Genomic DNA, 22394 nt, shown 5'->3' with positions numbered 1-22394 from the left:
GCCAAATCTTCCCTTCAGTGCCCATCTCAAATTACAGCTCCCACATGGAATATTTCCGACCTTCCCCCACGTGGGATGCTACTCTCCCCACCGCGCCACTGGCCTTTCTTACCATGGCCTGTAAATTATAACAACGTGGTGCCCTGTTTTCTCTATAAAATTATAAATACCTTAAGCATAGAAACTATGAACCATTTAAGTTTATGTCCACAAATATACCTGGTATATAGATAGGTACAGAGAGGTTACTTAATAAGTAAATGCATGTTTAATTATTGAAGAATATAAAAGACACATCATAGCATCCAGAAAAGTTAAAATATAGAAATTAGTTTGATTAGCTTAAGACTCAAATCCTATTTGGGATGGACAAGCTCTCCCATTGACTATCAGCTCTTTGAGGGCATTACTAACAAATTAAATGTTCTAAAGAAACGTTTTAATACAAATAAGTAAGCCACTGAGCTGTCCAACACAGTACCCACTAGCTGTATATAGCTATTTAAATTTAAATTAATTAAAATTAGATTGGAAATTCAGCTCCTTGGCCTTACTGCCACATCGAAGTGCTCAGTGGCTGTGCGCGGCTGGAAGAGCATGCTGAAGAGCACACAGAACACTTCCATCACTGAGCGAAGTTCTACTGGACAACGCTGAACGGAATTCCACAGAATGGGTAAGAGAGGAACAGAAAATTCTTTAGATGACACTATTACTCTATTTCTTACATCTGCCTGAAAATGCCTACCTTGTGGAACTGCTCTCCAGTCTGCAGAACAGCTGGAAGGCCACGCCAATGGACACGGAGATCTTCCAGTCTCCAAGTTTATGGGCCAGCCATACTGCTTCCGGAACGAGGCCGCCAATAAGTAACAATTCCAGGGCATATTCCACAGTCCACACATTGGAAAGGTTCTGATCTCTAACAACCCTGGCCACCTTAGAGTGCTGCAGAGGAATAAATCTCAGGGAATGCTCTGTGAGGGAATGAAGGAAAATGGCTATTACAGCTACACATATCAGAACTCACACTCCTTCCATAGATACACCTAACTCTTCAGCCAGTATTTTCTAAGCAAAACCCCAAAAAGGAAGATGCATACAAAATGGGCTGAAATACTACCTCACATACTCTCGATAATTGCTTTTAACATGGAAGAATGTGCTCTTAGTGGGTCACGGAGCAAGTGCCAGCACCCTTAAAGCATGAAACAGAACAGAGTAGAAGCAGAAACAGACACAGGGAGAGTGCATTACACAAAATCAAGGTAAAGAGTTTAAGAACACTTTTGTGTCAGATGATATAAACAGAGGTACACACATTTAAATGTCCTGGGTCACAGTGTACAATTTATTACTGTTTCTATTTCTCCTAGTAGACTATGAACTCTGGAAGGCAGAGAGGGAATTTCATCTGACCCTGTATTGCTCATAACGTCATGCAATAAAAAACATATTTGAGGTAATACTTGAGCATATTGTTTAATATATCAGTGTTGTCTAAGAAAGTTGAGAAGTATAGTTTTCAATACTCCTGACCAATTACATATCTGGCCTGGGATTAAATACAAAGGGTAACATCCGTCTCCCAGGCTTTCTGTACCTTTTCCCTAACTAAAGTAACTTGAATCAGCAACTTCAAAATACGATGACAGAGCTATTATTTTTGTAAAAATGCATATACCTAAGATTTTCACTCCCTCACAGTAAAACTGGTAAATGTGGGCAGCCAATCGATGTTTCTCTCTCTTCCCCTCGCCCTTCCTTTCCCTCTAAAATAAAAACATTTTTTTTAAAAAGTAAACTATCCAAATAAAATTAAGTTCTAAATTAGCATATTCAAAATTTAATTTTTATATAAATGAAGGTGGCAGCCCTTTTACTTTAAAAATGAAAACTTTATAAATACAAACTTGTCCAAAATTTGTGATTAAAAAAATCCATATTCAATAAAAACAAACCCCAGCAATTACCTTTCTCAGACTTTATTCATTCACAGTCACTGAGCATCTCCTGTGTGTCAGGCACTAAGCTGTAATAGTGTTATTTCATAGAATAATGATTGCTACCATATTATTATTTTAAATATTATGAGCAGAAACAAGGTAAGAAAATTATTTATTTACTATGTTACCTGTTTTAATATGAAGGGGAGGAAGAATATTCACATTGTGAGGTGGCAAAATGCAGAGTCGCTGGTTGGTGAAATAGGCGGCCATGAACCGGGCCATGGACTGGATGACCCTCAGCGCCGCCTCAGGGTGAACTGGCCCAGGCATTCCCAACTCAGGAACTAAGGAACACAGCAAAGGACAACAGAGGTTCTGATCAAATCATCAAAAAGTAACAATATTTAAGTTCCCAAAATTATACAGGAAGAAAATTATAATCTTGTTTAGATGAACACCCATGGCCTGTACAATTAATTTTTGATAGGTATCTATACTTCTTGAAGACAGTGGAACAAAAATAATTAGCTCCTAAGTATAAGCCCATATACTTAGGAACTTGTTATGACTTTTAGTTATTAGTTTTATTTTAAAACATGGAGGATCTATGCAAAAAACCCAGCCACAGTGCACGTGCACGCCTGGCATTTCATTATTTTTCCTTTTTCCTTCCCTTTCCAGTTTTGTTTTCTTTGATGAAGGCTGCAAGGCTTATTACAAAGGTCATCTGAAAGGCACCAGAACAGTGATTCTTAATGCTTCTGTCTGTACCATTAGCTCTGGGAATCTGATATACTCCTATAAGATTCTTTTGGGGGTCAGGGAGAAAAGAAAGGTTTGCGGCGGAGGTGGAGCTACAAGAAGAGGGACTTAGGTCAGGATTCCTGGGGTGATTCTGATATAAACCAACAGGAGCCAACATGTGTCATCCCTATTTGAGAATCAAAACTCAAAATACAAACAGGCATTCAGGAATTTGAGGTAGTTAAAAACTATTGTGTGTGTGTATATATATGTGTGTGTGTATATATGTATAAATACTAAGTTAATGTTAACTTTTATGAAATTTATGGCCCCAACAATAGCAAAAGCCCTTCCTCCTGGAAGTCACCTGGTACACAGTCACAAGAACAGGAAGTGCTACACGAGTGGGGGCCATTTCTCCCTTATCACTGTATCCCCAGCACCTCCACTCCTCCACTCTTATAGCAGGCACTCAAAAGAATTGTAAATTTTTTTATATATTTAAAGGGGATCTTGAGAAAAGTTTATTAGCCTTGAAGCAGTATTTTTCATTTGGTCACTATAACTTTAAAAAGTCATACTATTTTTTGACATTAAAGTTAAACATACCTGGGTAAGGAGTTTTTCTCCCAGGTAAAACTTACTGTAGGAATTACACAAAGGCAAGATTTCTAATAATCTTAATCATGAAAATCCCAGGAGTAAGCCCCTTAAACAGGGAACAACCTGTTTCTAAAAGATATGGTCACAGAGTGAAACTATCAATTGAGTTAAAAAAAACACAAAAAACCTGAAAGGGTAATTCTATGTATGGTACAGTGATGGTGTTAATAATGACAAACTTCTGCAATAAAAATTAAATTATAACCACATACAATGATTCAGTAAGGGGAAGTGTGCAGTAAAGAGGCTACATACAGGGCCTGACTACTTGAAAGGCCTGCTCGTAAGGCTGACCCATGGCTGGCACCTGGGGACTTAGATTTGGGGAGGATTCCCACCACCTTCACTGATGACAGTGGCTCCTGGACCTAACTGTAAGCCTAACTGTACAAACAATGTGGTTTATGCTGAGCACCTGCTTTCCCTCTAAGAGCTGGTGTGGGCTAAGGGAGAGAGGCCTACCTGACCAGCCCCAGTAAAAAGGCTGGGCACTGTCTCTACAAGCTTCCCTGGTAGACAGCATCTCACACGTGTTGTCACAACTTGGGGCTGGAGGAATGAAGTGTGGTCTGTGTGACTACCAGGAGAGGATTCTTGGAAGCTCGTGCCTGGTTTCCTCTGGACTCCACCCCATGCACCTTTTCCCTGTGCTGAGTTTGCTTTGTATCCTTTCATTGTCATAAATCACAGCCAAGTGTACAACCATGTACTGGGTTCTGTGAGCCCTCCCTGTGAATTCACTGAACTTGGGGGGCTGGTTTTGGGGACCCCAACCCAGTAGGGATACACCTAATATATGCTAAACAATCAGTAAAAACTAAAACAACCCCCCCCCAGAACTTAATTATTATAGGTTCAGCTTATCTTGAAAGTTAAATTCTGTAATGACAATACTGCTAAAAAGGTGAATATCCAATCAATTAAAAAAATCACACATAGTCCTGGTCAGTTTGCTCAGTGGTTAGAAGCATCGGCCTGCGGAATGAAAGGTCCCGGGTTCGATTCCAACCAAGAGCACATACCTTGGGAGAAGGCTCGATCCTGGGCCCTGCTCGGGGCACGTGTGGGAGGCAACCAATCAATGTGTCTCTCTCACACTGATGTTTGTCTCTCTCCCCCCCTCCCCCTTTCTCTCTGAAAAGCAATGGGAAAAAATTATCCTCAGGCAAGGATTAAAAAAAAAAAAAAATCACACATAAAAGCCTTTTGCTCACACACAGCTAGGAGAACTTTCTGGATGTCAATTTGCCATTAAGCATCAAAAGTCTTAAGACAATGGATTCTCTTTAATCCAGTAACCTCATGTCTAGAAACTTATCCTAAAGAAATTATGAGTAGCGCTCACATGAAGTTGTGGACGCTGCAGCACTATTTAAAACAGCAAACAGGTGGCAACAACCTAAAACGTGCAATAACAGGGAAAACAGTAAATGGGTCTGATAAAAGAATATTTACATTGGAAATATTCATCATAACATGAAAAAGGGGACACCTGTAATACTTTCAACAATAAAGATAAATTTAAAAACAATAAAAAAAATAAAAGGTTACAAATCAGAATATACAGCTCTAATAATATAGATGTACAAATGTATACAGACAAAAAAGTGAAAGAATTATGTGATTTTATTTTCTTTGTATTTTTCCATATTTTCAAAATTGTCTAAAATGAATATGCATTACTTCCATAATGAACACAAAACTTAAAAAGATAAAAATCACCAAGAATAGAAATCTAGGAACAGAGGCTGAAACCATATAAAACTAAGTTGGCCTGGACTGTATGGACCTTTTGAGACACACTGATCTGCACAGTAACATCTAATGGTCTGTGTTCTTATAACTGTTGTAAATATACTGTGTGTTCCTTCAAATATATCTTTCACTCTGGTTGTTGCTTAATATACCCCTTTTAGCAATGTCAATCCAAATACTCTGCAGCCTCTTAAACAGATTTTTTTAAAAAACAATTCCTCAGTAAGTGATTTTCACCACTTTACCAAACCACCTTAAACAACAGTTAAATATAAATACATTAGGGAAGGATACTTGAATAGCTAATATTATATCTAACAATTAGATCCTTTCAACAGGCAGACACTGCTTAGCCCAGGAAATCCAAAGATTTAAAAAAAAAAAAAAAAGGTTCTTGCTGTTGAGAAGCTGCCAGTGCAAAACTGACCCTAACAGGGTAGAAAAACCAACTTTTATGTACAAGCAATTTCATATCTAAACCTACAGATTAGTAAGGTGAAACATATTGATTTCTGAAAAACATACCTGAACTATCTTCGTTTTCTTTTACAGGTAGGTGGGACCATCTCAGAATTTCTCTTACCAGCTGATCACACAATCCTTGAGCATCGTTTAAATTATAGTTATACAGGTGGCAGTACAGAAGAGAAAGGTAATAGCGTGTCTGAAGAAAACAAGTCCTCCTTCCTCCTTAAAGCAGAAAGAATTGAACTCGTGAAAAACATCAGCAAGGTCAGTTCTTGGCCTGGGTAACTTACTAGGTAGACATTCTGGGGGTGTTCAGTTTATGAAAATCCATCAAGCTGTATACTCTCATTGTGTGAACCTTTCTGTGTCTGTTTCATTCTTGACAAAACAACACATGATCTTATTATGATCTAAATCTCATTTTGCCCCCATCAACAAGCAATCACAGGTTCTATCACTAACCAAAAAAAGGACTGAAAAAGCCTTATCTGTAGACAACAAAAATCATTGTTTCTACAAATTCCAAGACTAAGACTAATTTTAAAAAAAACTTATTTTAAATATTTCTGACAGTCAAGGTTCCGACAATATGTGTTTTTCTATTTAAGCATTAAGAAATTATGGGCACTCAAATTTGGAATTATTTTTAAGCTCTAGAGCACGCTAAAATTCATTCCTACCAATATTATAGCAAACATCATTTTTTAATAATCCCCTACCATTCTCTTGGGTTTCTCGTAGAGCTTTTTTCCACACTTGACCAGACTTTTCATATGATCCTAACAGGAAACACTCTTCACCTACAAAGTTTTTTAACCAACAATTAGTTATAGTTAATTGCGTTACTTTGTAAAAATGTGCTTTGTTTTATAACTCAGTGGATATAGCTCAGCCAGAAATTTTTAAAAACAAATAACTGTAACCAATTAATAAAATCAAAGCCAAGTTAGCTATATTGCTTATTCCTGGGGTGAGAAGTTGTTTATAAGGTACTGACCATTGATAAATTTGAGCTCTAAGGTTTGGTTCAAGCGGACTCCGGCAGCTTGTAAGTTGGCCTGGATGTGACATAACAGGGACTGGACAGTAGATGCTTCATGTGTCATCTTTGCAGTTAACGGTCTGTCACTTTTAGGAGCTCTTCTACTTAACTGTGTCTGATACCATAAAGTTTTTCTATATAGCACTCTCCAGAGAACCGTCAATCTGCGCACAAAATTAGACAATCATCAAACCAAATTTCAGATGAGGATCCTAAGAATCAGTACAGCCTCCTGCTCAGCCTTGCATTCTTCACTGATGTAATAACATACTTACAGCTGATCAGATTTACGTACAGCACAAAGTGCACTGATTTTAAAAAAATGCATATCTTTTAAATCTTCATAAATGCTTTATGTACCTGTGGTCATTTTTCTATAGTGTTTACCTAAACCAAAATCTCTCAACAATATCTGGTTACCCAAGACTAATAAAATATGTGTGTGGAGTAACATTTGGCATAAGTCCTAAAATACTTTTAGGTAAAATAAATCTATAATGCTGAGTTTTGATGGATATCCACAAGGGTTCTTTCTGGGGTGATAAAAATATTCTGGAATTAGTGCTAATAGTTCTACGACCTTGTGACTATACTAAAAATCACTGAGCCCAGCCAGGTTTGGCTCAGCGGTTGAGCATCGACCTAGGATCCAGGAGATTGGGGTTCGATTCCCAGTCAGGGCACATGCCAGGGTTGCGGGCTGCAGCTGATCAACGACTCTCTCATAATTGATGTTTCTATCTCTCTCTCCCTTTCCCTCTCCCTTCCTCTCTCTGAAATCAATAAAGATATATAAAAATTAAAAAAAAAATAAAAATCACTGAATTGTAAACCTTAAAACAATGAAATTTATAGTATGAGAACTATAGCTCAATTGCTTAAAAAGGAAAAAAATCTATACTGCTGATGGTATCCTAATATTAAAGTAACTATACCTGTGTCCTGGCTGTTGAACAAGATTTACTACTTGAGGACGAATCTTGAAAGATGAGTTCCAAGACCAGTTTTCCCGAGAAGCACTGTCTTGAAATATTTGAAAAATGGGTACCACCAATGAGTCTTGATTTGCTGTTCTACTTCCATCAGTTGATGTTGAGATAACTTCAGGTTGAAGATGATATATGCCATTTAAATTATCAGCTACCATTCTGAGTAAATGGAAACAGGCTACAAGCCTGTCTGAGAATGACTGACCCTGTTGTTGCTGAGTCAGCAGGAGCTGTACAGTGCCTGAGGTCAGCTTTACCAGGTGTCCCAAGTCTTGTCTGTATCTCATGTCCCAGTGCTGGACTGATAAACACTGATGAAAGAGTTGAAAGATACAAAGTACCCATGCATCATGTCTTGGTCTCTTGCTTAAGAAAAGATCAAGTTTTGGGAAAGGACATTTTATAAATTTAAGAATGTAGAAAAAATGAGTAATACAAACTACTGTGTAATTCAACATTACATTTTTTTCTGTCACGTTTTTTGAAACTCCTATGGTCCATGCTGCAAGGAGGTTTCTCTGGACAGAGTGCAGTTCTGTAATGGTTCTGTCTGTCTCCTCAGTAGTATCCTTCGCATGTATTGTATCAAACATAGACGCAAATTCCAATCTTCCCTCCTTGGCACCACTGAACAAAGGATCATTTCTTTGTTTCCAAGAAGAGAATAAGTTGTTTGTAAAGTATGTGCCTTTGCTAGTTTCTTCTGCTTCAAAATCCTAAAACATGAGTGAAAAAAATTATACTTATTACTGTTTTAATACCTTATAAGTAGAATCATGTGGGATTCTCAAATTTCCCTTTAACAAGGTAAAAACAAATACTTCTCTTGGAATAAAGTCAACATGGAACTGTTCAAAGTGACAAGAACACTACCACTCAGTACCTGCAAATCTGCTGCTTTTTCATGTAATTTCATTGTTTCTTCTTCCTGCAAGAATCTGGGGACAGTAGAATCAACTGAACATTCGTTTCCCTGGTGTTTTAACAGGCTCGACCTTAGGGAATCCAGTGATCGCAAGTTCAGCCCTTTGTCTTTTGGCTACAGAAGAAAAGATTTCCAAGAGCAAAATTTTATCCATAATTCTATTCTATTACAAGCAGTTAAAAATTCTATAGACAGTTGCATACAATCCAAGGACATTAATGTCAGTATAGTTTTAAGTCTGCGAAAACAAGAAGTCAGCCTTTACTAATGATACCAAAAAGCACTCTACCTTAGACAAGACCAGGCTTTGGTATATTTTCTCAAGCCGCTGGGAGGAATCGAGCAGAAGGGATCTCATGAGCACTGACGGGGACAAGCCATCAAGAAATCGAAGGGTTGTGACCATGTATCCATCAGAAACTACGAGGTAGGGCAGCCGTGAGTGTGCTTTCACAGAAAACCTCTGTCTCATCGGGTCACTGTCAGACACTGACGAATCTACAGAGTTGTTTGAATCTTGAAATGTAAACTGCGGTGGTCTAGCAAACAAACATCAACATTCAGGAATTAGGAAGAGAAAAATCCTACACAAAACAGCCATATTATTCCAAAGGAAGAGCAAAACAATGAAAAGCTGCCGAATGATGAAAAGGCGAGCAAGTTAAACACAGAAATGTTAAGTGTGTAATATCTGTAAGAAAAACATAAGTGATTCCATGTTTTTTTTTTAATTTTCCCTGAATTGTAGTATTTACTCTATTTTGTTTCTAATCTAGCCTATAGAAACTATTTCAGAAAAGAATTGGCACGATTCATTTATACTATTGAAGTGAGTTAAATATTTAACTTTCCTTCTTACCATGCACTTGAATATACTTGTAAGACTATAACTATGAGCTATGCATATATGTGTTATTGAGGAGAAAAAAAGAAACTGAGAAGAATATTTAGAGAGAATGGTGACCAGTAAGTTTTATCAGTTGAATTTCCACTTAACTGTACTTATTTACTGTTGAGGTGATGTACTTGATTACGATTACTTAATACTGTTGCTTATGAACTTCAGGGCTTTATAAAGATACAGAGGAAAATAAAAATACATTATGATTTTAGGGGGTCAGGAGAGTATTCAACTATAGTTTTATTGGCCAAATGGTCAACAATAAAAGATCTGTTAATTACAGAATGTACATCACATCACAAATCTATAGAACCATTAAAAATGACTTCATGGAAATATGTATAAGATATACTGTTAAACCAAAAAAGCAAAACAGAAAACAGCATATATCATTTATTTTGTTTTTAAAAAGAAATGAATATTATAAGTTATATAACTTTTAATTTGGAGGATAACACACTAATAAAATGTTAATTGTTATCTCTGAGAAACAGGAGTACAAGAGTCTTTGGCTTTCTACATTATTTAGTTTTGTAACATTTGATTTTTAAGTTTTTAAAAAATAATGAATATATATTACTTTTGTAATAAAAAAGCAATACATTTTGCCCGGCCGGCCGTGGCTCAGTGGATAAGCGTCAACCTAGGATCCAGGTGATCGGGGTTCGATTCCCGGTCAGGGCACATGCCCGGTTGCGGGCTTGATCAATGACTCTCTCCTCGTTGATATTTCTATCTCTTTCTCCCTCTCCTTTCCTCTCTCTGAAATCAATATATATTTAAAAAAAAAAAAAAGCAATACATTTTGAAAGGCCCCAAATATTAATTTTAGAGAAGAATGTGAGGAAATTAAAATCAGTTATGAAGCAGACCATAAGAAATAAGAAAAATACTCTCACTGAAGGAAATGACAACTTTTTCCATTAGAATTTCTACTGCTAAAAATTAAGCACCAGTTTTTGCTAAATATAATCAAAGATACACTCCTCCTCTGTAAAGCAAGGGGAGTGAATTTATTTCAAAGGCCTTTTCTAGGTTTTTTGCTATCTTCCTTCATTTCCTCAACCAATTATTATCATTTCACAACAAAAGAAATAGAGGCTCAAAGAATAACTTAACCAAAGTCACAACAAGTAGAACCAAGATTTGAATTTTGATCTGACTGCAAAGCCAACTGCTACCCCATCTCACAATGAAAAATTTAAATGTGGCTAACTTCTAAAGTGTTCTATCCATTTCCAACAATTGTTTCCAATTGGGAAAAAAGTAGATATATCCATGTGCCAAGTTATATTGAGTTATTAATTTATCTAAGTGCTCTCCTTTTAAAATAAAGGACACACTTTTCTTAACTTTTATATCAAAGAAAATAAGATGTTTAGTGCTACTGAATATTTAAATAACTTATACTTACATAGTCACAGTGTCAAATTTTCACCAGGATTAAGCCACAAAAAGAAATAGAAAAAAAAAACTATAAATAAGAAACAGATACTGAGATGACACACTCAAAGAAAAAATTAAGACAATTTGAAAGATAAAATTATAAAAACAAAACAAAAACACAGTAAAGTAATACCAATAGAGAAAAACTTCGGTAAATAAATTAAAACAATTCAAATGTCTCACCTGTATGTTATGAGAGGGTGAAGAGGAATGAATTCTGCTGGCCCAAATTCTATAGAGCAGCCACGTGTAATTAATGTTAGCAATTCACCCTGGCAAGTCAGTAAGACCAGGGAGCCACGTTTTAACACACAAGCCAGAAAAAGACTGTCATGAGTCCAGCTGATGTCACCTACCCAGTAGGATCTAGAAAGAACAAGACAGTATGTTTAGAAAGGATTCTAGACAGTGTCTTTGACAATTCATAATGGTCAAACAGGGGTGAAACACTTCAAAAAACAAGGGCAAAAGAATGGAAAGTAGATAACTGCCACATACAGTTTCCCAGAGAAAAAGAGTTGACTCATAAACATCTAATCCATACAACATACCAAATAGGAATTTACATTCGCAAGCAAATCATAAAATAAAAATACTCCCTATAAGAGTTAAGCTTTTTAAATCACTCACATTTTAATCAGAATAATTTTTAATCCTGCTGGGGTCCACAACCAAGATCTCCTGATAGATTTAAAGGTCAACACCATCCTGTGCTGTCTGCATCCTGCTGGAGCTCCTTCCACCCAGCCGCAGACTCCCTCTTCACAAAGCCATTTTTACTACTTCTTAACTGTCTGATAATCTTGTTTCATGGAGACAAAAGGTAGTTCCCCCTCATGTAAATTACAGACACCCTAAGCCAAAAAGACTGAACTGAGAGCAGTAATACTTTCAAAAGGGAACTTCTAGGCGGGGAAGAAAATGAAGAGGCAAGGCTGGATTGGCCTAAAACTTTGAAAATTCAGAGAATAGCACAGAAGTGTTCATAAAGGGAAATTAGGAGGTGCAAGAAGTCTTCCTAGTCTGTAATCCTACCTAGGTCCTAGTGGTAGCTCACATGCCATCCAAAATTGCCACTTATGTTGCTAATGACCCATGTGCAAAGAATGCCAACTTTGTTTAAAAGGCTACAAAACCTCAGCCTCTGTGTACATGATGGTCTTCCAACCAGATTTTTCCAGTTCAGCCTCTCCAGTTAAGCCCAGTATATTTCTATGCAGTCATGATTCCAGTCCTCCTCGGACCACGTAGAAAGAGAGAAAGGAGAGAAAAAATATGCTCATGTATTTTCTACCCAACCAGACCCTTCCTTAAAGTCTTACGGCTTTCCTTATATAAAGCAATTTCAGAATCTGTCAAACAAATGCTGAAAGTAGCACTACCTACCTATCTAAATACCTACTTAGACACCCACTGAAGTTATCAGAGACTTAAACTTATCAAACTCTTGGAAAAGAAAACAAAAACACTGTTTAGAAATACAAGCGTTCTTACCTGACAAGTGTGGCTGGAACCACAGGATTCTTATTGCTACATCCTTTTAGGCTACCACAGAGAGTAACAAAATTCAGTGTGTTTATAAATAGTACCTGAGTTGCCTAGAAAGAACAAAAAAAGATGACAAACCATTCAAATTATTTTACTTTAATCATTACTTATAATTCTGGAAACCCAGAGATCTATTACTGTTTCAGTGAACTATCTAGGGTCCTTTCCCAACTGGCAAAACAATACTTACCACCTATTTCTCTCTCCTCTCTCATTCTATGTTTTAAGAACATCAGTTACCATGCTGCCCTTCTTTCTTCCTTTTCCCTTAACCGCTTTTCGCCTCTGAAGGTCAAATTTTGAAAACTATGGCTGCTAATTTAAATAACTTTACTAATCCACAATGTTAAGTTGGATCAGAAAACACCAATTTAAAGAACATAAAGAACTATCTTGGGGGGGCATTTCAAAACTGGATTAAACTCTTTTATAGGTTACTTCCAAGACAATTTCTGTTTACTGACCTTTGGGTCTTTCTGATTAAGAGTTACTGCGAGGGTCAGGCCATCTCTTGAAAAGGCAGCAATTAGAGCTCCTCTTGACTTCACTGATTCACACGAGGGGATCAGACTGGACAGAAGGCAATCTTGCTGTGCCCAGTGGACACCATATGGTAATGATCTAAGAAGTAATGAAATAACTGAAAACAGGAAGTACAGTAAATTTCAAATTAACATGTAGTTCATTACAAAAAATTACAGGGTCCAACTAAGTTCCTACATGTGCACATATATCAGGGGACCTCTTAGCAACCGTTTGGCAATTTTGTCCAGGTAACAGAAGAGTGGTCACCAGTTAAAAAAGCTCAACATCAGAGTTCTGTTAGTAATAGCATGTCCCATAGCCAACCCCAAATACATCTGCTTCCACTAGCAGTTTAGTTACACACATTTCTATACTACTGCTAACATTTTTAAAGGGATTAAGTAGGTAGAGAAGGTGTTTTCCGGATAGTGTTCTATATTTGATATGAGGATGGCTACATACATGTATATTCATTAAAGTCCAGGTGCACACTTGAGATTTATTCATTTTACTTTATATAAATCACACCTTAATAAGGTACCGTTAGCATAAAAAATAAAGAGAATAAACAAAGAAAAACAAGCAAAAAAAATCACACTATTTTAGTAAAGCTTATTTAGGCAGTATATGTTTTTAATGCATTCTTTCTATTTTATTGGGCTTTTGAGAATAAAACTATTTTCAAATAAAAAAATTCTCAAACATTTAAAAGGTACACTAAATTCAAGTAAGTTATGTCCCTTTTAAATCCAATTAAATTACTTTCCAAAATATTTTTTTATAGTCTTGAAACAAGTCAAACCACCATATTCTGCCTTATTTTTTGAATGTTTTCACTTCAAGGAAAGGAAACAAAAGCAAAAAAACTTTCTAGTTAAACATTTAAAAATGAAAACTAAAGAAGCAAAGCAATACTTAGGGGAAGAAAGGATTTGTAAGGTCTTAGAAGCTGCAGGTCACAATTTGTTTACTAATCTTGTTATGCATTTATAATGCAAAGATGATTTTTTTAAAATTTTTATTGATTGATTTTATTGATTTTTTAGAGAGAGAGAGAGAAACACTGATTTGTTGCTCCACCCATTCATGCATGCACTAGTTGATTCTCACACGTGCCCTGACTGGGGATTGAACCTGCAACCTTGGTGCATCAGGATGACGCTCTAACCAGCTGAGCCACCCAGCCAGGGCAAGATGATCATGTTTTAAAAGGGAGAGACAATAAGAAAGAAGGAAACATTTACCTCACCTCATAGGTGTAAACACATTCTCATGCCACTGAATTGCTAGAAATGTCAACCTCAGACATTCCCCAGAATAAAACGTAAATGAACACAAGCAGCAGTCTCCAAATAACTGTAGATAAATTTAATACATGTTAGTATATCATTAATCTAAAGCAAATCAAGATATATAAAACATACATATATTCTCATCATAAATAAACGAAACATCAAGATCCTGCTTGTATTTTCATTCTTAACATTAAGTTAAAGACTAAGTGATTTACATGTGAGCCAGAGGCATATCCCAAATGGGAAATCACAATGCTCCAAAAAAACCCACTGCCATTTACTGGGGCTATAACTAAAAAGATTCTTACATAGTAATGCTTCTCTTCTTTTACAATTAGTGGGCTGCCCCTGGAGGTGGGGTGAGGGAGAGGAAAACAATAAAACTTCAACATGCAACTTGTAACCATAGTGGGTTGGGTATAAAATGTTGGTCCATACAAACAAAGAGCACTATGCTGCTCTGTGAATTGTCTTTTAGTTCATGGAGGTATTACTTTCCTGGGAATTAAATGGCTTATTTAATATCACCAATTTTAGATTTTAAACTACAAAACTAGTTCTATTTTAAAACTAGGGAAAAGTAAAACTAGGGAAAGAGAAAGGAAGCTCTAATTTCAAACCATTTTTAATAAACATTTCTTAAAATGTGACCGAGATATAATAAAAATATTTTTTCCATAATAATTTCACAATTACTGTGACAATGATGACTAGAGATCTATAGCTATGCCACTGCCCACTCTGCTCATAGCTGCAGACAGTGTCTGTTCTCAGAGTCCAAGATCTCAACTTTTGGAACACCTTGTCTGATTGGGATTTTACCTCATTTTTTATGAACACAGCGTGTACTACAGCTTCTTTCTCTTCAGTGGAAGGCAAATGAACTGCTTCTTCAGGTGTGATCTGGGACCACCGGCCCATCAATGAAGGGGTTTTAGAAGAAAAGATATTCTTGAACTCCAAATACTCCCAAAGAAATATGCATCCAGAAGGAGTTAAAATCAGAATTCTTTTTCCATCTCCAGATACATACAAATAGAGTCTCAAAGAGCTTGCTAAAAAAAAAAAAGTAAAGAAAATAATTAAACCTTGAAGTCTGAATTCCCTTCAGAGGCTACATAATTTATCTATTCTGACGAAGAAACCTGAATGATGGAAAACTAAGGCAGTAGTAATAAATTAAAAGTACAAATAATAGTAACATTTATCATGTATTTATGTGATATTAGAAACCCACCATTATCAGATGTTAGGCATACCAGACTCCTCCAAGATGAATCTAAGTATCACAAATAAACACCACCAAAAAAATACATACATATTTAAGGAAATATATATGTATACACACATAGGTTTTTTAAATAGTAATAGGAAAATGTTTCCTCCTCCTTCCCTGTTTATCAAGTTCAGCCAATTTAAACAAATTCTCACCTACTGCAGCTCTAATCATCTCCTTAGGCTTTTCAGTTGCTTGGATAGTTTTCAAACAATCTTGATCTTTGTTCCAAAGGAAAAGCTCCCCCGTAGTAAGTACCCCAGCCAGCCAGGCATCTGTTCCCAAAAAGGAAATGTAATGCTTACAATCTAATATTTCCCTTAATACTGTCCCACATTTTTAAAAATTGCAGTTAACCTAGTCTTTTGAATATATCAGCACTACTTAACCATTACTGGACGTTGCTAGGACAATAACATCCTTCAAGAACGGCTGCAGACGAGGAATTTTCTTCTTCGTCCTTCCCGATAGCAAATTAATTTCATTTATAAGTTTATAATCCAAAAGAAAAACAGCTTCATTTTCCTTAAGAGAAGAAAAATGTGAGACTTAAGAGGTACAGAAGTTCACTCAAACTCTTATCCAAATTATCCCAGAAAAGAACACAAAGTGACATTTAAGGAAGATTATACATTTGTACCACAAATCATAAAATGAACAATAAGGTTGATTAGGTAACCTGAAGGATTTTTCATTCTATCTTAAAATACCTCATTTAAAATTACTTGGTAAAATGACCTAATGATTGCAATTTAGATTTCTTTAAAATTTAAAATTACAGTAGTGTCTTTCAATTCTGCTAGCCAAAACCGGGTTATCAATTTGAACACTAGTACGTGCAAGTTTTAAAATTGTTTCTTTAGATTAAAATAGATACGGCTTCTGCAGCCCCGACTCTGATAATTTTTATTACCTAGAAAAAGTACACTGTTTTGAATGAACTTTGTCTCCATGTATTCTAGGGCAGTGGTTTTCAAAGTACCATCTAACCAGCAGCATCAACAACACCTGAGACCCTGTTAGAAATGCATATTCTTCTACTGGAGACCCACTGAATCAGAAACTCTGTGAAAGGGCCCAGCACTTGTTTTCACAAGCTCTCCAGATGATACTGAGCCAACACAAAGTTCAAGAGACACTGTTCTAGAGAAGGTAAGTTGACAATTTCTCACAGGAAATGAGAACACCAAATTTCTCAATAATCATAATAAATTTTAAGAGGATTTTCTAGGTTTTCCCACTTTCCCTGAGGTGAGGACTCTATTCCAGCCATTGTGAAAGTGTTCCTGGATGGTTAGTGTATTGTGACCTATCTGTACTCCGGGTCATTGCACACTCATGAAAACCACACTGGGAAGAAGCACTCCACTGATTGTTCCAGTAGGAAAAGTTTCAGAAGATTAAATAGTGCCTTCTGATATATGCCATCTCCACCTTCTTAAACATAATATGAAAAAACAATTTTTTTGAAAGTAAAATATTTCTTCTTGATAGACTATTAACTTTCTGGAAAAGCTAACTTGCTCACGATAATAAAAACAAAACACGGACACAAAACCCTGTTCAGTGGGCAGGTGATCCTTCTAAAGATGGATTTAATTTTTAAATGCCATAAAACATTCTTCAATTTTAGAGGAAAAGCATACATTTAATACATATTACATCTGGTATTGTATGAATAAAGCTCTACCTGTCCCAACCAGGAGACTCGTGGCCAGGGTCTCTTCTGCTTGATACTTGTTGATGTCAAAACTTCTAATCTTATCTCCATGCTTGTTGAGACAGCAATGCCCAATTAAGTAAAAACAGTCACAAGACGCTGTGAAAAGCAAAAATAATGATAATAAGTAGCCCATAATATTTACTGAGGGTCTTAGTTTAGAATTTTCATAAAGATTTGGAGTTTTACTTTTTTATCAGCTCAATTATCTTTTTAAGGTAAGGTACTGACAATGCATTCAGTCTCTCATCTTATATCTTGAACAGTCAGGCAAATTGTATTTGCTGTTTGACAAGTTCTTTCTCAGGCGATGAAGGTAAACAAGAACTAGGAAACGATCTTGAAAACAGTTTCTACGTGACTGGCCTTTCTCAGTGTGGCAGGCTGTGTTTTCAAAGTTGGCCACACGGAAGCTCCCGTCCCACATGTTCTTCTGATACTGTGACTGTGATACTTCCTTCATAGACCCCCTCTCAAGTCTATGCCTTACCCCTTGAAACTGGGCTAGATCTTGACTATTTTAACCAAGAATAAAATGGATTTGATGTTGTGCATTTCCCAAGGCTAGATCACAAAAGGCAATACAGCTTCTACCTCACTCCCAGGAATAATCACTCTTGAAGCCTTTAGTTACCACTTCAGCAGTCAGCACTTGAGCTGTAAGAAAGTCCAAAGTAGCCCATGTAAAAATGAAGCCCTGAGAGAAAGGGGAGTGAAGATGCCTGGCCAGTCCCCATGCTCAGTGTGGGGAGAGCCACAGGAGGCCAAGGACAGTCCATCAGAGCCCAAGCAGGGGGTAGAGAGCATAATCCCGGGTGCATGGTCCATTCTTGGGAGAATCCTGGGAGGATGTTCACACTGTGGGACATCCTGGTGCAGAGTGTTGGAGCTTAAGCTGAGTGAGGACACAGAAGCCATACTGAAAGGGATCCCACTGACCCAACTGAGGACAATTTTAGCATCAAAACAGATTATAGTAATGGAATTAAAATCCATGAAACAAAATAGGAAACTGTGACTCCCTATAATTTTTAAAAAGTAAATAAATTGAACATTTGATGAAAAATGGCATATTTACATTGTTTCAAAGTATCTTCCTACAAAATACTCATTAATTACAAAGGAGAAAATGAAAATCATGTGCCACTTAATAGTCAAATGAGAAAAATCTGACACTCTGAGCATCAAAATAATTAATTAAGATGAGCAATAGGTTACAATCTATTAAATAAAGTAAGAACACATGAGAACACAGCTGTATGGTGGCAGATGTGAAAAATCGCCACGCTGCAACCATCACAGTAAAACTGACTCAGGAAAGCATCATCAATAGATGCTAAAGCAGGCAGAAAGCAGGCAGAGGGAGAGGATGAGAAACAGGGTATTAACATAATCTAGAGGTATCGCCCCATAAATTACTTAATTTGCAAAAAAAAAAAAAAAAAATACTAGTGATAGTGGAGAAATAACACCTTAACCTATAAGATGCAGACAATATGCTCCTCTGGTTGCATATAACTTGAAGACTTAATGTTATTTATATATCATTCCAACCCCAAAATGCAAACCTGTCTTATTTATAAGGAAACTATTCCACATAGAAGAAAATGATATAAAATAATGAGTCTATACTATTCCTTAAAAATGTCCATACCACGAGAAACAAAGTTTTAAGAGCTCTTCCAAGCTAAAGAAGATTAATGAAGAGCATCTGAGATCTTGCTCTCCGGCATATGTTGTCAGTTTGGCTCAAATAACTCTCGTAAAAATTCTCAAAAAATAAAAGATTAATGATATAAGACAAGTGAGTGCAGTACAATATCCTGAACTATATCCTTACCAGAAAATTGGCTATAAAGGATATTATTGTGACAGTTGACATAAACGGAAAATGAACTATATAGCATAGATAAAAGTAATGTGTCAATGCTAAATTTCCTGAACTTGGTAACTGTACTTGTTTATGTAAAAGAGTATCACTGCTCTTCAGAAATGTATATGGTACTAAGTATTAAGGTGTAAGGGGTATGATGTATGCAACCCACCCTCAAAGATAAAGCTCAGCAAAATATAAACAAGTGGTTAATAGAAAAAAAATTAAGTATATTTAAATGTGTGTGTGTGTATACACAACTATATATACAAGCAAGTGGTCAACCTTGGTAACGGTATAGGAGTTCTTTATATTTTTCTTGCACCTTTTCGGTAAACTTGAAATTATTTTGAATTCAAAAAAGACAAAAGGAAAATAAAACAAGACTGGGTATTTGATGACGTAAAGGAATTAATGTTATTTTTGGTGGTAGGTGGTAATTCTACTATGGCTTTTATTTTATTTTAAACCAGGAAATTCTGACAGTGCTTATTCAGATTTCACGTTTTATTTTTTTAATCCTTACCCAAGGACATGCTGAGAGAGAGAAGAGAGAAAGAAACGTCCTTCGGCTGCTTTCCCTCCGTGCCCCGAGCGGGGACAGAACCGGTGCACAGGGCAACGCTCAGCCAACTGAGCCACTCGGGTTGGGCTGGAGTTTTGCTGTGTTTAAAAATATATATATTATTTTTATTTTTTAGAGAGGAAGGGAGAGAGAAGGAGATGTGAGATGCGAGAGCCCAGCATCTAACTGCCGCCTCCCACTGGGGATGGAGCCCGCGGCCAGGGCTCGAGCCCCACCGGGCGGGACCCGCGGCCTTTCGGCGCAGATGCCCGGCCAGGGCCGCTCCGGCCGCCTGCAGGTCTGGTTTTAAGGGTCCTCACCTCCCCTAGATGTGGGATGCAGTATATACTAAGTATTTATACCAGAGACTTAGCTTTAAAATACTCCAGGTGTGTACTCTGAGGTCAGCTTTGCATCTAAAATGTTACGCGGTTCGGGGCGTGAGGGGCGCCCCGCGGAGCCGCCGCAGCCGCGCTCAAAGCAGCAGCGCTCCCGACGGGAGACGGCACCAAACGCGCGCGATCGGCGGATGAAGAAGAGTTGGCCCCGTGACACTCACTAGACACGTGAGCTGGGGTGGAGTAAGTCGGCCCGAAACGGTACCTTCATTTAAAACACCGGGGCCAACGCCACTTAAAGACAGTTTCCAAGTTCTGCGGTTCCCACCACGCAGGAGTCTGAGAAACCGCGGGCCGTCCTCCATGTTCAGCCAACCACCCACCAACGAAGGTGAAAGCGCGAGTCACGCAGGGGTCCCTGCGGGGTTTCTCCCGACCCTGCGGCGGGGGCCGGGCTGGGCGAGGTGCCACGGCGGCGGCGCCCGGGGCGCGACTGGAGCCGCAGGACCGGCCCTCGGAGCCCGCGCCCCCGCGGCCTGAGGAGCGGGGGCGGCGGGACGGCCGCGGCGGGGCAGGCCCAGGGAGAGGAGGGCCAAGCGCGGGGCAGGGGGCGGCGCGGGAGGCCGGGAGCTGCGGGCGGGAGGTCGCGGGCCTGCAGGACGGGGCGTGAGTGGGGACCGAGGAGCCGGAGGACGCCGGCGGCCCAGGGCGCGGCGGGGGGACGGGGAGGGCGTGCGGGCGGGAACCCGGGGCAGTTACCTCCGTCAGGGCCCGGCTCCTCCGGGCGGGAACGGCGCGGCGATGCCCAGGGCCCAGCAGGCGCCGGGGCCGGGGACGCGGGAGGGAGACGGCCGCTGGCCGAGCCCGCCGCCCAGACGCGAGCTCGAGCCCCGGAGACCGCGGGGGGCGGGGCGGGGCGGGGCGGGGGCGGGGCCTCGAGCGCCGCCAGGGCGCCTGCTCCGAGCCCGCGCGGCCTCTTCAACGCCCCGCCCGCCCAGCCTCAGCCTCCGCCCAGCCTCAGCTTCAGCCTCCGCCTCCCCCAGTCTCCTCCCGCTCTCGCCCCCCGCCCCCCAGGTCCCGGGCGCTCTCCGCCCTCCCGCGTCTCCTCCCGCTCTCGCCCCCCAGGTCCCGGGCGCTCCCCGCCCTCCCGCGTCTCCAGGGCCCGGGCGCGTCCCGGTTTTCCCTCGCCGCCCGGCCGCCTCTGGGTTTCTGAGCGCCCTGGGCCTGTGCAGCGCTTCCCGGGAAACCGTCTAACAACCGTCTGCCGTGCCACGAGCTCGCGGGGGCACCCCGCCAGCGAAGACCGCCACAGACCCGAAAGGCAGGGGCTTGAACCCGGCGCTCCGCAGGCCAGGTGGGCAGGCGCGTCGGTCCTCGCAGCCCCGGGGGCGCGTGGTCACCGCGCCGCGGCCCCCGCTTCGCCCGGGTCCTGGCGCAGCCGCGCCCCTGCGAGCGGGTCGGGGACTCGCAGCCCGGGGCCGAGCGCGCCCCGAGAAGCGCTTGGCGGGCCCTCGAGTTCGCGGCCCCCGGCGCGGCGCGCTCGCGTCCCTCCGCCTCGCGTGTTGGTGCCCCGGGCCCGGGGGTCGGAGGCGTCCGGCTCGTGCCCCGTGGCTGGGGTGAGGGCGTGGTCGGGGCGCGTCGCCCAGCGCTCTCGGAGGAGCAGCCGTCAGCGCGGTTTTTCTCGGCCAGCGGAGGAGGCGGGGCCGGAGACCTCCCCCCAGCCTCGGGGGCCGCGTGAGGCTCGCGGAGGAGGAACCCCCGGGCCAGGTGGGAGGGTCAGGGCGGTTTCATTGGGGCGTCTGAGTACACGCGGCCTGGGCTCCCAGTGGTCGGGAAGAAGCCTTTTTATGGGGTGTCTGGAGGGAACTTCTTGGCCCTCCCGCCCGGCTTTCCCTAGCAGGAGTAGAAAGCGGGGGAATGGAAGGAACAGGTGGTTGCTTGAGATACCCTCTCAGGCAGGGCATAAGGAACAGAAGTGAGTTTACCTAAATGAGTTTACCTAAGGTTTACATCCCCATGCATGGGGTGGGGGGAGCCTCAGGAACATTAAGCTTTTGTCCAGACCTAAGCAGCTACACCCATCCCTGCGTGCGGGATAACGGGCTGCGGGAATACTGGCAACTGGGCACCATTTATCTCAAAGGTTGGAGAACTGAGATGCTTCAAGTTCACCCAAAGTCATGAACAGCTTACATAAATCTTATTAGAGTCCGCATAAAACGTCTCAAGCAGAAAAAAAATCCAGGAATTAAGAAATCCTAACAGATTTCCAGTTTTCTGTGTTCCCCTTTCTGGGTCCTGATGTGATAGTGGAATAACCACTACTGGCTGACTTGCTGTAGAGGCGTCAGTGCCCTTCCAGAGCTGACTGT

General features: G+C 40.1%; 1 protein-coding gene across 5 annotated transcripts in view; it reads right to left on the bottom strand.

Annotated features, from left to right (window-relative positions):
• The window catches only part of CPLANE1 (ciliogenesis and planar polarity effector complex subunit 1), a 73136-nt gene extending 52252 nt beyond the window's left edge, over nucleotides 1-20884 (bottom strand). For 4 of the 5 annotated variants that reach the window (XM_087815297.1, XM_087815301.1, XM_087815298.1 and 1 more), the window contains exons 1-18: nucleotides 20782-20884; nucleotides 19646-19782; nucleotides 17217-17345; nucleotides 15916-16051; nucleotides 15682-15801; nucleotides 15073-15305; nucleotides 14205-14311; nucleotides 12895-13051; nucleotides 12377-12480; nucleotides 11066-11248; nucleotides 8825-9074; nucleotides 8494-8649; nucleotides 7557-8326; nucleotides 6577-6785; nucleotides 6299-6379; nucleotides 5637-5801; nucleotides 2135-2293; nucleotides 749-977 (exon numbers count right to left, since the gene is read on the bottom strand). In XM_087815297.1, coding sequence (XP_087671423.1) covers nucleotides 749-977; nucleotides 2135-2293; nucleotides 5637-5801; nucleotides 6299-6379; nucleotides 6577-6785; nucleotides 7557-8326; nucleotides 8494-8649; nucleotides 8825-9074; nucleotides 11066-11248; nucleotides 12377-12480; nucleotides 12895-13051; nucleotides 14205-14311; nucleotides 15073-15305; nucleotides 15682-15801; nucleotides 15916-16051; nucleotides 17217-17297 — 3140 coding nt within the window. In that variant the 5' untranslated portion in view covers nucleotides 17298-17345; nucleotides 19646-19782; nucleotides 20782-20884. The remainder of the gene's footprint in view (nucleotides 1-748; nucleotides 978-2134; nucleotides 2294-5636; nucleotides 5802-6298; nucleotides 6380-6576; nucleotides 6786-7556; nucleotides 8327-8493; nucleotides 8650-8824; nucleotides 9075-11065; nucleotides 11249-12376; nucleotides 12481-12894; nucleotides 13052-14204; nucleotides 14312-15072; nucleotides 15306-15681; nucleotides 15802-15915; nucleotides 16052-17216; nucleotides 17346-19645; nucleotides 19783-20781) is intronic. The other variant, XM_087815300.1, reaches the window with a different exon arrangement.
• Nucleotides 20885-22394: the final 1510 nt, after the last annotated feature.

This window comes from Miniopterus natalensis, chromosome 3, assembly GCF_054644295.1.
Source record: "Miniopterus natalensis isolate mMinNat1 chromosome 3, mMinNat1.hap1, whole genome shotgun sequence".
Taxonomy (NCBI): domain Eukaryota; kingdom Metazoa; phylum Chordata; class Mammalia; order Chiroptera; family Miniopteridae; genus Miniopterus; species Miniopterus natalensis.
The sequence above is the reverse complement of the archived record's forward strand: the minus strand, read 5'-3'. Positions and strand labels throughout refer to the sequence as shown.